The 13,420-nt window shown below is 39.4% G+C and overlaps 1 protein-coding gene across 1 annotated transcript in view; it reads left to right on the top strand.

Moving 5' to 3' along the window:
* LOC114365100 (dynein beta chain, ciliary-like) overlaps positions 1-13,420 on the top strand; it is a 39,504-nt gene that overhangs the window by 11,942 nt on the left and 14,142 nt on the right. Inside the window, 30 exon segments of the mRNA XM_028321570.1 lie at positions 155-328; positions 400-548; positions 650-773; positions 1,594-1,724; positions 1,811-1,925; positions 1,999-2,223; positions 2,753-2,939; positions 3,012-3,190; positions 3,323-3,518; positions 3,718-3,928; positions 4,004-4,145; positions 4,225-4,381; positions 4,463-4,905; positions 4,990-5,214; positions 5,294-5,632; positions 6,379-6,527; positions 7,978-8,196; positions 8,279-8,516; positions 8,694-8,886; positions 9,063-9,240; positions 9,332-9,460; positions 9,787-10,006; positions 10,252-10,413; positions 10,564-10,763; positions 11,185-11,351; positions 11,669-11,847; positions 11,935-12,012; positions 12,211-12,372; positions 12,863-13,111; positions 13,187-13,298. Coding sequence (XP_028177371.1) covers positions 155-328; positions 400-548; positions 650-773; positions 1,594-1,724; positions 1,811-1,925; positions 1,999-2,223; positions 2,753-2,939; positions 3,012-3,190; positions 3,323-3,518; positions 3,718-3,928; positions 4,004-4,145; positions 4,225-4,381; positions 4,463-4,905; positions 4,990-5,214; positions 5,294-5,632; positions 6,379-6,527; positions 7,978-8,196; positions 8,279-8,516; positions 8,694-8,886; positions 9,063-9,240; positions 9,332-9,460; positions 9,787-10,006; positions 10,252-10,413; positions 10,564-10,763; positions 11,185-11,351; positions 11,669-11,847; positions 11,935-12,012; positions 12,211-12,372; positions 12,863-13,111; positions 13,187-13,298 — 5,632 coding nt within the window.

Here is a 13,420-nt window from a genome sequence, read left to right as displayed (position 1 = left end):
AGTTCACGTGATCGCACCGGCGTTGGCGATTTGCACGCGTTGGTGTGGTTGAAGCATTAAAGACTTCCACTACTGGAAATAGATAAACTGTTGTTATGGAAAGCCATTGACTACCATTTTGGCTTTTAAAAATCTAATTTGTCTCTGATACCAGATGTTCCTGGAGTCTTGCAGAGAACCATACAGACAAATCGACAAAGTGCACATAGAGCTCTTGGGTTTTGAAGACATTGTTGATGGGTTGAAGAAATCCTGCTCGTTGTTCGACATTCAACCGCCTGATGAAAAGAATCTGAAAACATGTCGCAGGGAACTGAGGCTTATCAAGGTAAGATACCAAACCAAGTACGTAGAGTATTTTGAAGATACATGCACTGATTCCTCACTGATCCCTTACAGCAACTTTGGGATTACTATTATCTGGTGATGGGAACTATAGAGTTCTGGAAGAAGTCACCGTGGAAGAAGATAGATGCAGATGGTATGGACCAGGAGTGCAAGAGGTTCACTAAAGACATGCGACAGCTTGATAAGGATATGAGAGTCTGGTACGCCGTAAAATTCATATCGTGTTACTTATTTATAAAGATTTTGTGTTGCAAAGTTTGTTTTTAGACATTTTAGTTACATGGATTTACACTTTTTATAGGGAGCCGTATATTGCAATAGAAGGAACTATAAAGAATTTGATGACTTCTCTGCGAGCTGTGACAGACCTTCAGAATCCCGCTATCAAGGACAGGCACTGGGTTGAACTGATGATGGCCACCAAAGTAAATAATCAATTCTATTATTTTAGGATAATTGTATTGTGTACATACTACATAGCTTTTGTCATTATACCTTTTATCACAAAAATGTCATCTACTTCTTATGTAAATAATTATGAGTGTCATTAATTATGGGTTTATTTTTCATTTCATTTAGAAAGCCATTCACACACACCTTACGTCAATCAACACCGAAAATGTCCATCTCACACCATACTTAGCTAAACATAAAATTGTAAGTAGAGTTTCATTAGAGGAGCTACTGCAAGATTTCAAGTCTTTAGAAGATGCAGCCTCAACAGATGAATTAGATAGTCAAACAACAAAATCAGAGAATAAAGTTATGAAATCAGAGTACAAAAAGTTTCTCCAAATGCAAGATTATAGGAGACCCAAATTGCAAGAAAGTCAAACTTTAGGAAGGAAATTCAGGAAACTAAATAAATCATATTCTATGCAAGATATGAAGAAGATTGGCGTGGAAGTAAAATCTAATAGAAGGGGGTCATTGCATCAGAAGCTTAACGATCATGCCATTATATTGTCAGAATTCATTTTGTAAAATATATTATATGACATTGTAACAATATCTTTATTTTTCATCCTTCATTAATTCATTCACGTTTCATTTTATAAAGTTTGAATCACGGTTTCAATACTAACAGGTAAGTGAATTAAAATATTATGTGTATGAAATTAAGATGAATCCATGCAAGTGACAATAATGCAATAGAGCAAACAGCTTACTGGAACTGCCTACGGTTTTCTACAAAGTTTATGTTTACATGTACCTAAATTATTTAGATTTACTTTATCTGTTTAGGTAAAATTCAACATCACCGATGATACAACTTTGGCAGACTTGTTAGCTTTGAGCCTTCACAAGTACGAGGAAGAAGTAAAAACTATTGTCGATAAGTCTGTCAAAGAAGCTGCTATGGATAAGACGCTCAAGTAAGATATTTACATTATTGTAGTAAATCTTACCTAGATTATATTAATAAAAGCACAATTTAAAAAATATCGTTCTTTTTGTGCAGGGAGTTAGAATTGACCTGGGCTGTTATGGAGTTCGATTATACAAGTCACGATAGAACTGGTATTAAACTTCCTAAAGCTAGCGAAGAATTGGTTGAAACTCTTGAAGATAACCAGGTAAAATTAAATATACTGGATGCTTTAAATGGCACTGGATTTCGGATTTATCATAAAAAACATTTTGTCTTAGAACCAAGTCCAGAACATGATGTCATCCAAATTCATTGGGTTCTACGAGGCAGAGGTAACAGCGTGGCAGAAGAAACTGGGCACAGCCGACGCTGTGATTGCCATCTGGTTTGAAGTGCAAAGAAAATGGCAGTACCTCGAGAGTATTTTTGTGGGCTCTGACGATATCAGAGCTCAATTGCCTGAAGATTCCAGGAGATTCGATCATATTGACAAGACATTTAAGGTTGGTTGATTTAAAGAGAATTGTGATTCTCAGTCACAATAATGATCGAACTTGGTATATCAAACGTTCGAATGATAAAACCACACCTAAAAATTGTTTTATTAACTATACTCAACATCAAATAAACAGCACCTTCCGCGACGCGAACTTTAAGATTTTCTTCTGACACAATCATGGTGCCCCAACAATGGAAGCCCATTAAATAAACTTAAAGAATAACACACTTAAAATGATTAACATATATACCATAAATGTGACTTGAAAAAAGACCTCATTGGGGCTCACCTCTGGGATCAATTAGACCAATTTTAAAATAAAACCAAATAATGATCTCACGTGTCCTCTTTAATAGATAGATAGCGATTAATCCCAACTTTTAAAGCCTTAAAAGTTGACTCAAGCGTAACTACCTATTTTTTATAAGTGACTCTGGATCCTTCTAAAGACACATACATACGTTTGAAAGTGCTTGTCGCGGGAGGTGCGATTTATTTGATGTCGAGTGTATTTTACATTTGTTGACTTACAGGAATTGCTTAGAGATATTGGTAATACACCCAATGTAGTCCAAGCTACTAATAAACCAGGTTTGCTAGACAAACTGGAGGAGCTGATGGCTGCCCTTAACCTTTGCGAGAAAGCGCTCAATGATTATTTGGAAACGAAGAGGCTGGCGTACCCTCGTTTCTACTTCGTGTCTTCAGCGGATCTGCTGGGTAATCTATTGTCTATAACCGCAGTAAAGGCATGCTTGTGATGTATTCACCATAAACGAATTCATCTTGCAGATATTTTGTCCAACGGTAACAATCCACCGGCCGTTTCAAAGCATCTCACAAAGTTGTACGACAACTTGGCTAAGTTGGTGTTCCCCAAGACTGGCAGTAAGCATGCTTTCGAAATGATTTCCAAGGAGAATGAAGAACATGTGCCATTCAAGGCACCTTGCTGTGATTGCTCTGGGAAGGTATTGCAAAAATAATATTTTTCCTTTGAACATTGCATTTTATAATCCACAGCTGACGCAATCTTGTTAATCAGTGACCTTGTTAGACTTCTAGCTCTACCAGAATCACATTATAATAAATCTTGATCGTAGGTGGAAGTATGGCTCAACCGTGTCACGGACTGCATGCGATATACTTTACGTGATATTTTTGAGCATAGCGTAAAATCTTACGAAGACAAACCTCGAGACGAATGGGTGTTCGACTGGCCAGCACAGCCTGCTTTGGTGGGCACCCAGATTTGGTGGACTACAGAGACAAATCAGGCCTTTGAAAAGCTTGAAGAAGGTAAGAGTCTTAAATACACATCGAATCAATCGTATTAATGACTGACTTTTTTGCGCTGCTTCTTCTCAACACTGGCACATTTATATTGTCTTGAAGCAGTGGTATTCACCCAATAATGGGACGCGTAAAAGTTTTTATAAGAAGTACCTACCTAGGCTTTAAAAAAAATCAGTTTTGTGATCTCATTTTTTTATGTCAGGTTACGAGGGAGCATTAAAAGACTATCAGAAGAAACAAATCGCTCAGCTAAATGCACTAATTGTGCTTTTACTCGGAGATTTAACAGTCGGTGACCGACAGAAGATTATGACTATTTGCACCATTGATGTCCACTCGCGAGACGTGGTAGCTAAACTGATTGTTTCAAAAGTGGAAAGCTCAAATGCCTTCCAGTGGCAGAGTCAATTGAGGTAATAACTTAACAACAAGTACTCTACATTGGCAAATAAGACTTCAAATATTTTATTGTTTTCATTCCATTCCAGACATCGTTGGGATAATAACCTGAATAATTGTTTCGCCAATATCTGCGACGCTCAGTTCCTTTACGATTACGAGTATCTGGGTAACACTCCTCGACTTGTCATTACGCCACTGACTGATCGCTGCTACATTACGTTGACTCAGGTAACTTACTTGGCTGTGTGAATTGTTAAATAGTGTTCAATAAACCACTGATTTCATTCTTATTATTTCTTATTATTAGAGTCTCCATTTGATTATGGGTGGTGCTCCGGCCGGACCAGCCGGTACCGGTAAAACGGAGACTACGAAGGACTTGGGGCGAGCTCTGGGCATCATGGTATACGTGTTCAATTGTTCTGAGCAAATGGACTACAAGTCTTGCGGCAACATTTACAAAGGTAAGTACTATCATAAAAAGTCGTTCGTCAACTGTTTCAATATGTATGTTAAATCATTGCCTTCTAACAAAAACTTCATAGGTCTTGCCCAAACCGGCGCATGGGGTTGCTTCGATGAGTTCAACAGAATTTCGGTGGAAGTGCTGTCCGTAGTGTCTGTGCAGGTAAAGAGTGTACAAGACGCCATCAAGGCCAAGAAAAAGAAGTTCGACTTCATGGGAGAGTTCATTACGCTTATACCAACAGTCGGCATGTTCATCACCATGAACCCCGGTTATGCCGGAAGGACGGAGTTACCGGAGAACTTAAAGGCACTTTTCAGGCCATGTGCCATGGTGGTACCGGACTTCGAGTTGATTTGCGAAATCATGTTGGTGGCGGAAGGCTTTCAAGAGGCACGTCTGCTGGCGCGCAAGTTTATTACTTTGTACACCTTGTGTAAGGAGTTGCTATCAAAACAGGACCACTACGATTGGGGCTTGAGAGCTATCAAGTCTGTACTGGTAGTAGCCGGATCACTCAAGGTTTGTATAGTATCCATATGGAACATCTGATACTGAACTCCTTTGGATTCCACACTGTTATTATGTTGCCGTTTTGTATTCCAGAGAGGTGACCGCCTTAGACCAGAAGACCAGGTGCTAATGAGAGCTTTGAGAGATTTCAATATTCCCAAAATCGTAACTGACGATACGCCTGTATTCATGGGACTGATCGGAGATTTGTTCCCTGCGCTAGACGTGCCACGAAAACGAGACTTCGATTTCGAAAAGAGTTTGGTAGACGCCGCTATTTCCATGAAACTGCAACCAGAACCAGGGTTTATTCTAAAGGTGACATATAAATTCTAAAATTCTTTAAAATCCAGCTGTAGTTGGCAAAACAAAGTTATAATTCAGTGAATATTTCCAGATGGTCCAACTAGTCGAGTTGTTTGCCGTAAGACACTCGGTATTCATTGATGGATTTGCTGGTACCGGCAAGTCCATGGTGTGGCAGTGCCTTAACAAAACCTATTACATGCTCAAAATGAAACCTTTCTACAACGATCTGGACCCTAAAGCTGTCACCAATGACGAGTTGTTTGGTATAATCAATCCAGCCACGAGAGAGTGGAAGGATGGCTTATTTTCGACCATCATGAGAGACATGGCCAATATGCCAGGTGATGGACCTAAATGGATTGTGTTAGATGGAGATATTGATCCTATGTGGATTGAAAGTTTGAATACCTTGATGGATGATAATAAGGTTAGAAATTATTTAGACCATAGATTTATAACATTGACTAATTTTGCTGGACTGGACTTCTAAACTCGTGACAAAAAGTATGGAATCACCCTACTTGTTCCGAGCGATCGTAAGAACTAATTACCTTTTTAAAAAAAATAAAACCGACTTCAAATGCGTGAACACAAAAAAAACTAAAAATTAAAAATATTGCGTATAAAAAAGTTCATCCCCAATTTTCCACCCTTAGGGGTGAAATATTTTCTTCAAATTCGCATGAAACCACCCTTTTGATAATACCTATTCAACAAAAAAATAATCGTTCAAATTGATTTATAATCGGCGGAGATATTGCGTATAAAAAAGTTCATCCCCAATTTTCCACCCTTGGGGGTTGTTTTTTCTATTATTAAATTTAAATGGGACCACCCTTGAGGTATTACCTATACGCCGAAAAAAGATTTGTTCAAATCGGTTCATAATTGGCGAAGTTATCGCGTAACAAACATAGAAAAAAAAAACATACGGGTCGAATTGAGAACCTCCTCCTTTTTTGAAGTCGGTTGAAAATAGTTATAAATAAAAAAAATATAGAAGATAAATAAAAATAGTAGTTACCATTTTAAAGGTAATATTTTATAGTCTTTAATTTGATAGATACATACATAGTCATTCAGTTCTTAAGATGGCTTGGAACCAAACATAACGAGGAGATTCCATACTTTTGCTCGTAAGTACCTATATAAAACGTGGTTTGCTTTGACCAGGTGCTAACGTTGGCTAGTAACGAGCGAATCGCCTTGAATAAAACGATGCGATTGTTGTTTGAGATCTCCAACTTGCGCACAGCCACCCCTGCTACTGTCTCACGTGCTGGTATCTTGTACATTAATCCTCAGGATTTGGGGTGGAATCCGTAAGTATAGCAAACTGTTTATTAAACATTTTTTATTTTACTTGAGACACAACACGGTGTCGGTCTACAAATATGCCGAGGTAGAAGGTCCTATAGTACGAGGGCGGCACTGAAAATTTCGGGAATCAAGGAAGTGAAACAACATTACTATTTAAAAAATGTATTTATTGCTTTTTAAAGTATTCTCCGCGAAATTTGACACATTTTTCCATACACGAAACCAATCATTGAAGCAACCATTGCATTCGGAAGTTTGGGTCTCCAAAATGGCCGTTTTGTAGGCTTCCACAGCTTTTTCAGGTGATGAAAATCTCTGACCACGCAATTTATTCTTTATTTTAGGGAAAGTATAGAAATCATTAGGGCTTCGGTCGGGGCTGTACGGCGGATGGACTAATAATTCTATGTTTTCTTGCTCTAAAAACTCTTTTGTTCAGTGCGCGGTGTGAGAACTCGCATTGTCGTGATGGAGGATGATGCGGCGGTTGCAGTTCTCTTTACGGAGTTCAGAAACGACCTGTGGTAAACAAATGCTAGCATACTAATCTGCATTAACCGTTCTTTGTCCCCCAAGAGGAATAGTCGCAACATGGCCGGTTTTGGAGACAAACGTGGCCACCATTTTTTTTGCAACACTCCGTGAACGAACAATTTTTGTTGGCTTTAATTCATTTTCGAACACCCAAACTCGTGACTGGTTTTTTGTTTCGGGTTCGTACGCGTATATCCATGATTCGTCACCTGATACGATGTTGTATACAGCATTTGAGGATCCTGCATGTAATCTCCCGAGAGTTCTGACGCACCAAGTAACGCGAGCCGCTTTTTGCTCTTCACAGAGCGAATGCGGTATCCATCGGGAAAACAACTTTTTTACACCTAATTGTTCATGCAAGATTATTTGTATTTGACTCATGCCAATGTCTAAAGTTGCCTGAATTTCGCGGTATATCACATGTCGATCTTCTTCAATCAGCTTACGCACAGCATCAACGTTTTCTTAGGTGACTGCAGTTTTTGGACGACCTTGACGGGGATCATCACTGAGCTTGACACGTCCACGTTGAAATTCAGGAAACCAGCGATAAATTGTGGTTTTGGATGGGGCTTCATTACCAAATGCAGAAATCATCCGGTCAACACACTGTTTTTGTGTTAAAACACTTCAAAAGTCATAATAAATCATCGCTCTTGAATTTTCTCGAGTCAATTCCATTTTCTCAACGACTAAACAAGTTTGACAAGACCTTGTGATACGACCGAGAATCTTTTTTAAAATAAATAAATGGTATACGATTTTTAAAACCCTGGAGTTTGCAATTAAATAGATTTTAATATGACTGGAACAGTGGAAATATTCCATTCCCGATACTTTTAGTGCAGCCCTCGTATAAAAAACTACTAACAGTTTATTATTTTACCTACACATTTTTTAATACAAATTATTCAGATTTGTGGCATCCTGGATCGATACAACAAGAGACGATGAGAGTGAGAAAGCAATGCTGACGGTAATGTTCGACAAGTACATTCCGTCACTTCTGGAGTCTTGCAAGAAGTACAAGCGTGTGACGCCGCTCACTGAACTGCAACAGATCCAGCTTACGTGTTATTTACTAGAGTGTTTCTTGAACAAGTCACTGCTGCCTAGTGACTGTCCAAAAGAATGGTGGGTTCCAAAATATTATTTTTATGGATTATCTTTAAAAATAGATTCAAGTTTAAATCTAACATTTGTCTTTAAACGTTAGGTATGAGACATACTTCGTTTTTTGCATCGTGTGGGGTTTCGGTTCCGCACTCTTCCAAGATCAGCTCGTGGACTGGCGTAACGAATTCAGCAAATGGTTCTGCAATGAGTTCAAACAAATCAAGTTCCCTTCCACCGGCAATGTGTTCAGTTTCTTCATCGACTCTGAGACAAAGAAGTGGCTCCCATGGTCTGAGAAAATTGAGAACTTTGAACTTGATCCTGATCTGCCTTTACAGGTAAAGTTATTCCTATAGACCTTCTGGGTTTACCGCGTCTTTTCTTTTTCTATTCTGTCAAATAATCAACACACGAAATAGCTTGAAAATTAGGCCATTTAAACATAATGTGGTTTAACGTATACATGGATTCTTTGCTACTGTAGATTTGCGCTTCCAAATGTCCTCTTTTTACAGTCATGTCTAGTATCGACGTCGGAGACGACCCGTATCAGATTCTTCATGGATCTGCTGATCGCGAAGCAGAAGCCTGTGATGTTGGTAGGCAGTGCCGGCAGCGGGAAAACTGTGAGCGTTGCGGCCAAACTGAATTCCTTGCCAGATTCCTTCGCCATTGCCAACGCTCCACTTAATTTCTATACTACTTCTGGTAAGTGATATGGTAAAAAATTGTTAGGCCTACTGTCACTGTTGACTTATCATTGAGCTAATTGCAATTTAACGTTCTTCCCTTTCCGTTTTTATTATTATTACAATAACTAAAGAACGCTTAGCTCGATAGACTCTTGCATCATTGTCTAGCCTAATTCTTTCTGTTACCTTCAGAAATGATTCAAAAAGTATTAGAGAAGCCATTGGAGAAGAAATCAGGTCGCAACTTCGGGCCTCCTGGCAGTAAGTTTATGATCTACTTCGTGGATGATCTGAACATGCCTGAAGTCGACACTTACGGCACTGTGCAGCCACATACACTTATCAGGCAATTCATGGACTACAAGCATTGGTAATGTCTTTTTTAATGCTTTAAAAACCAAAAAAAGGTCGTAAAAATCGAAGACCTCGATTGTTTATCACCGAATGATTAAATGTTTCAGGTACGATCGACAAAAGCTGTCGCTGAAGGACATATCGAACTGTATGTTCGTGTCGTGCATGAACCCCACAGCGGGATCGTTCACAATCGACCCACGTCTGCAAAGACATTTCTGTACATTTGCTGTGAGGTAAACTAAAGGCTTCCTAATGTTCCCACATGAGAACCTAAGTAGTTACTGCCAGAAACCAGCGACAGGACGTATATTAATTTATTTATTGCTTTTTTGAAGAAATAAAGCTTCTATTTTGTGCCATTTAGATTTTTTTTTAAATAACAGCACATCAAGATAATACATTCAACTGAAATGTTTTGTCTGATGTGCAGTCGCTTTACATTATGACGCCTATTGCATGCATTTTTTCTAAAGTTGTGTTTTCGAATAGCTAGGTTTTCAAATAGTTAGGCTTTCGAAAAGTAAAAGTTTCTAAAACTGTTTAAAACTACCTTTTTCAGCTTCCCCGGCATAGACGCGTGCTTCCACATCTACAAGCAGATTCTGTCGCAGCACGTGGCCAATCCACTGAACAAGTTCGGCATCCCGGTGATTCGCTACGCCGAACCGCTGGTCAATGCGGCGCTCGCGCTGCATAACAAGCTATCCAGCATGTTCCTGCCCACTGCGATCAAGTTCCACTACATTTTCAACCTTAGGGACCTGTCTAATATATTCCAGGTTATTGTTTAGATGATTGTATTTGGCTTGTGGCCTTGGATTCTCTCGCGTTAAGTTTTGGACCCCGTTTCATCCCATTAGGAGTTGAATTTTGTAAAATCCTTTCATTTCTTGCTTTTCAGCGCAATCCTTAACGGTTACCTTTTAAGCTTTAACAGAAGATTCATTCATTTATACTCGTATAGAGAATCCTGTTTTTGTATTTTTTGCAATTCCCTACTCAGATATATCTGATTTTCTTTTAGGGCATGTTATTCACAACCGGAGATGCGATTAAGACACAATCTGAGTTGATCAGGCTATGGATGCACGAAGCTACTAGAGTGTATTCTGACAAACTTGTGGATTCTGCTGATAACGAGAGCTTCCAAAAACTTATCTCTGACGTTATCAAAAAGAATTGCGAGGTAATAATTATATCAATATCATTTCCTCTCATAGCATCTACCAATGAGAATTGACTTTGTACCTACGAATGGACATCACTCCTTAAGCATTATCTAAGCATAAGTTGAGAATTAATTTCAAATTTCTAACTACCTTTTTTTCATTTCCAGGACTTCGATGAGAATGTAGTATTTGAAAAACCCCTGATATATTGTCATTTCGCGGAAGGAGTGGGCGATCCCAAGTACTTCCCAATCAGGGATTGGCCTCAAATCAAGAAGTTGCTAGATGAGTCGTTGTCTGGCTATAACGACCTAGTTGCTACCATGAACTTGGTGCTATTCGAGGACGCCATGTATCATATCTGCAGGTAAGAGCACGATTGGTTTATTAATTGGTCTGACAAAAAACCTACCGAAAGCTCTGTGATAAAAGTCCAGCGTACTGTATTTCACCAAATATTGTTTTACGCGATTGCGATATACCTATTTACTTACTAAAAAGCGGTAGAGATTTCGGAGTTAAAACTGTCACGAATGTTACTTTGTTTAGAGCGCCTGAAAATGTAATATAGGTATTTCTTCAATCATGTTATTCCTCAAGGTTATCAGGCCTATTATGTCTGGCCCTGGCCAGTGTGGATAGTAGGTAGGTATCTATAGGTGAAATCCTCACTTTTGCCTTTGCCAAATTAAGTAGGTCGTCCATTATAGTAGAGACGAAATGACTTCAATGTGATGATGACGATGACGACTACAGTCGACTATGATGATGATGATTGTTGTCCATAGAATCAATCGCATCCTAGAAGCGCCGCGTGGCAACGCGTTACTGGTGGGCGTAGGCGGGTCGGGCAAGCAGTCGTTGTCGCGGCTGTCGGCCTTCATCTCTTCGCTCGAGGTGTTCCAGGTTCAGCTGCGCAAAGGCTACAGCATCAACGACTTGAAGCTCGATTTGGGTAAGTTGATAAAATGCCTGTCTATGAGAAACAATCAATACTCAATATTCATGGTAACAAACTGAACACTCATAAGCCTCATGGTATCATAACCTCTTGACAATAGAAACACCAAAAGGGTTGCCCGTACGCAGATACAAACTTCATTTTATAAAAAAATATATATTCAGAACCGCCTTTAAGGTCTAACATCGAGGAATGTGTAAGAGTAAATTTATATTTTGACTTTTCACTTGCCAATCGAAATAAAATTCAAACAAATTCACTACCTTCCAAACTATCTTTGGATAAAGCACTTCTCTTATTTTTATTGGTAGCTGGCTTGTACGTCAAGGCGGGTCTTAAGAACATCGGCAACGTGTTCCTGATGACGGACGCCCAGGTCGCCGAGGAGCGGTTCTTGGTGCTGATCAACGATTTGTTGGCGTCTGGAGAAATTCCAGAGTTGTTCGCCGATGATGAAACTGAGAATCTCATCAATGGTGTCAGGGGAGAGGTGAGCTTTTAAATTGTCAATCCTTGAGAAGTAAGAAAATTTTATCTTCTTTTCTATATGAAGCAATAACTTAAAACTGTTTTGTAGACGAAAGCATCGGGTGTACCAGATACACGTGAAAATTGTTGGAGATTCTTCATCAACCGAGTGCGAACCATGCTAAAGGTAGGTTACAATGATACAGTTATACTGTGATTAATAATAGTTATATTCTTTGATTACACTATTATGTATTTTTTATATAGGAGTCCGTTACCCTTCCATAAATTAAAATTTTCACAGAATGTGTTTTTCTATGCCAGAATGTATAGTCTGAATATAAGCTTTCGTGTGCGATTGATTTTGAATTTCGTTCCTATCCAGGTGGTGTTGTGCTTCTCGCCCGTGGGCGCGACTCTCAGGGTGCGCGCGCGCAAGTTCCCCTCCATCGTCAACTGCACCGCCATCAACTGGTTCCACGAGTGGCCGCAGGAGGCGCTGCGCTCTGTCTCCAAGCGGTTCATCGCTGAAGTCGAGGCTTTACCGGTAATGACATACGATTGAATAATGCTTTATTTGGGACGGGTGAAGTTTCCTGAAGAGGAACTATAGATCGTGCCATCCACGAAGACGCGCCCCACCAATTTTTGGTCGAGGGAAGCGCGGGGTGCGGGGAGTTTGATCCGAGCAATCTGAGCGTCATTAATGTAGTGTGCGTGTGCACTCATGGATAATTAAGCGTGTACCGATAACACATTAGCGGAAGAATGGTGGGGCGCGTCTTCGTGGATGGCACGATCTATACATGAATACTTATAAAGATTTGAATTTGAAAAACTAAGGCAATGGACAGAAACAAATGCAATAAGTGCGTGAAAGGTAAATTGAACTAGTGGAGACGCTTGATAGATCATGTGGTGATAAATAAATAAATGAGACACGAATTTTGGCATGACGTTTTGGAAAATTAATGTTGGCATGGGCAGCTAGTTTGAGTAAGTATTTAGTGAAAACGTATAATACATTTTTTCCATAGGTTCATTTGGTGGATGCAGTAGCAATGTTCATGGCCCACGTCCACCAGAGCGTGAACCTAATGTCAGCAGTTTACTTCCAAAACGAGCGTCGGTACAATTACACGACGCCGAAGACTTTCTTGGAACAGATCGCCCTCTATTCCAAACTCATCAGCGAGAAGACGACGAATCTCAAAATGATGATAGCGAGACTCGAAAACGGATTGGAAAAACTGGCCTCATGTGCTGCTGATGTGGCTGTGTTAAAGGTAAAATACTTTGAAACATATATTTAGGCAGTTAATATGCAGCTACATCGATGACTAATCATAAATATTGAATAGGTGACTCTAGCAGAGCAAGAAATCGATTTGAAAATTAAAAACAAAGCGGCCGAAGAACTCATTGAAGTGGTGGGCGCTGAAAGTGAAAAAGTATCCAAAGAAAAGGCGTTTGGTAAGTAGATGTAACTGAATTCAAATATCAAAGGAATATTTTTCACTGTACTGAATACTGTATGATATGGCTATACATACTTATAATGACCAATTACATCTTATTGAATAGTTTTTACCATT

Source organism: Ostrinia furnacalis, unplaced genomic scaffold, assembly GCF_004193835.3.
Source record: "Ostrinia furnacalis isolate ACB-3 unplaced genomic scaffold, ASM419383v2 OfSCF7554, whole genome shotgun sequence".
Lineage (NCBI taxonomy): Eukaryota > Metazoa > Arthropoda > Insecta > Lepidoptera > Crambidae > Ostrinia > Ostrinia furnacalis.
Note: the sequence above shows the minus strand (reverse complement) of the source record. Positions and strands in the feature narration are given on the sequence as shown.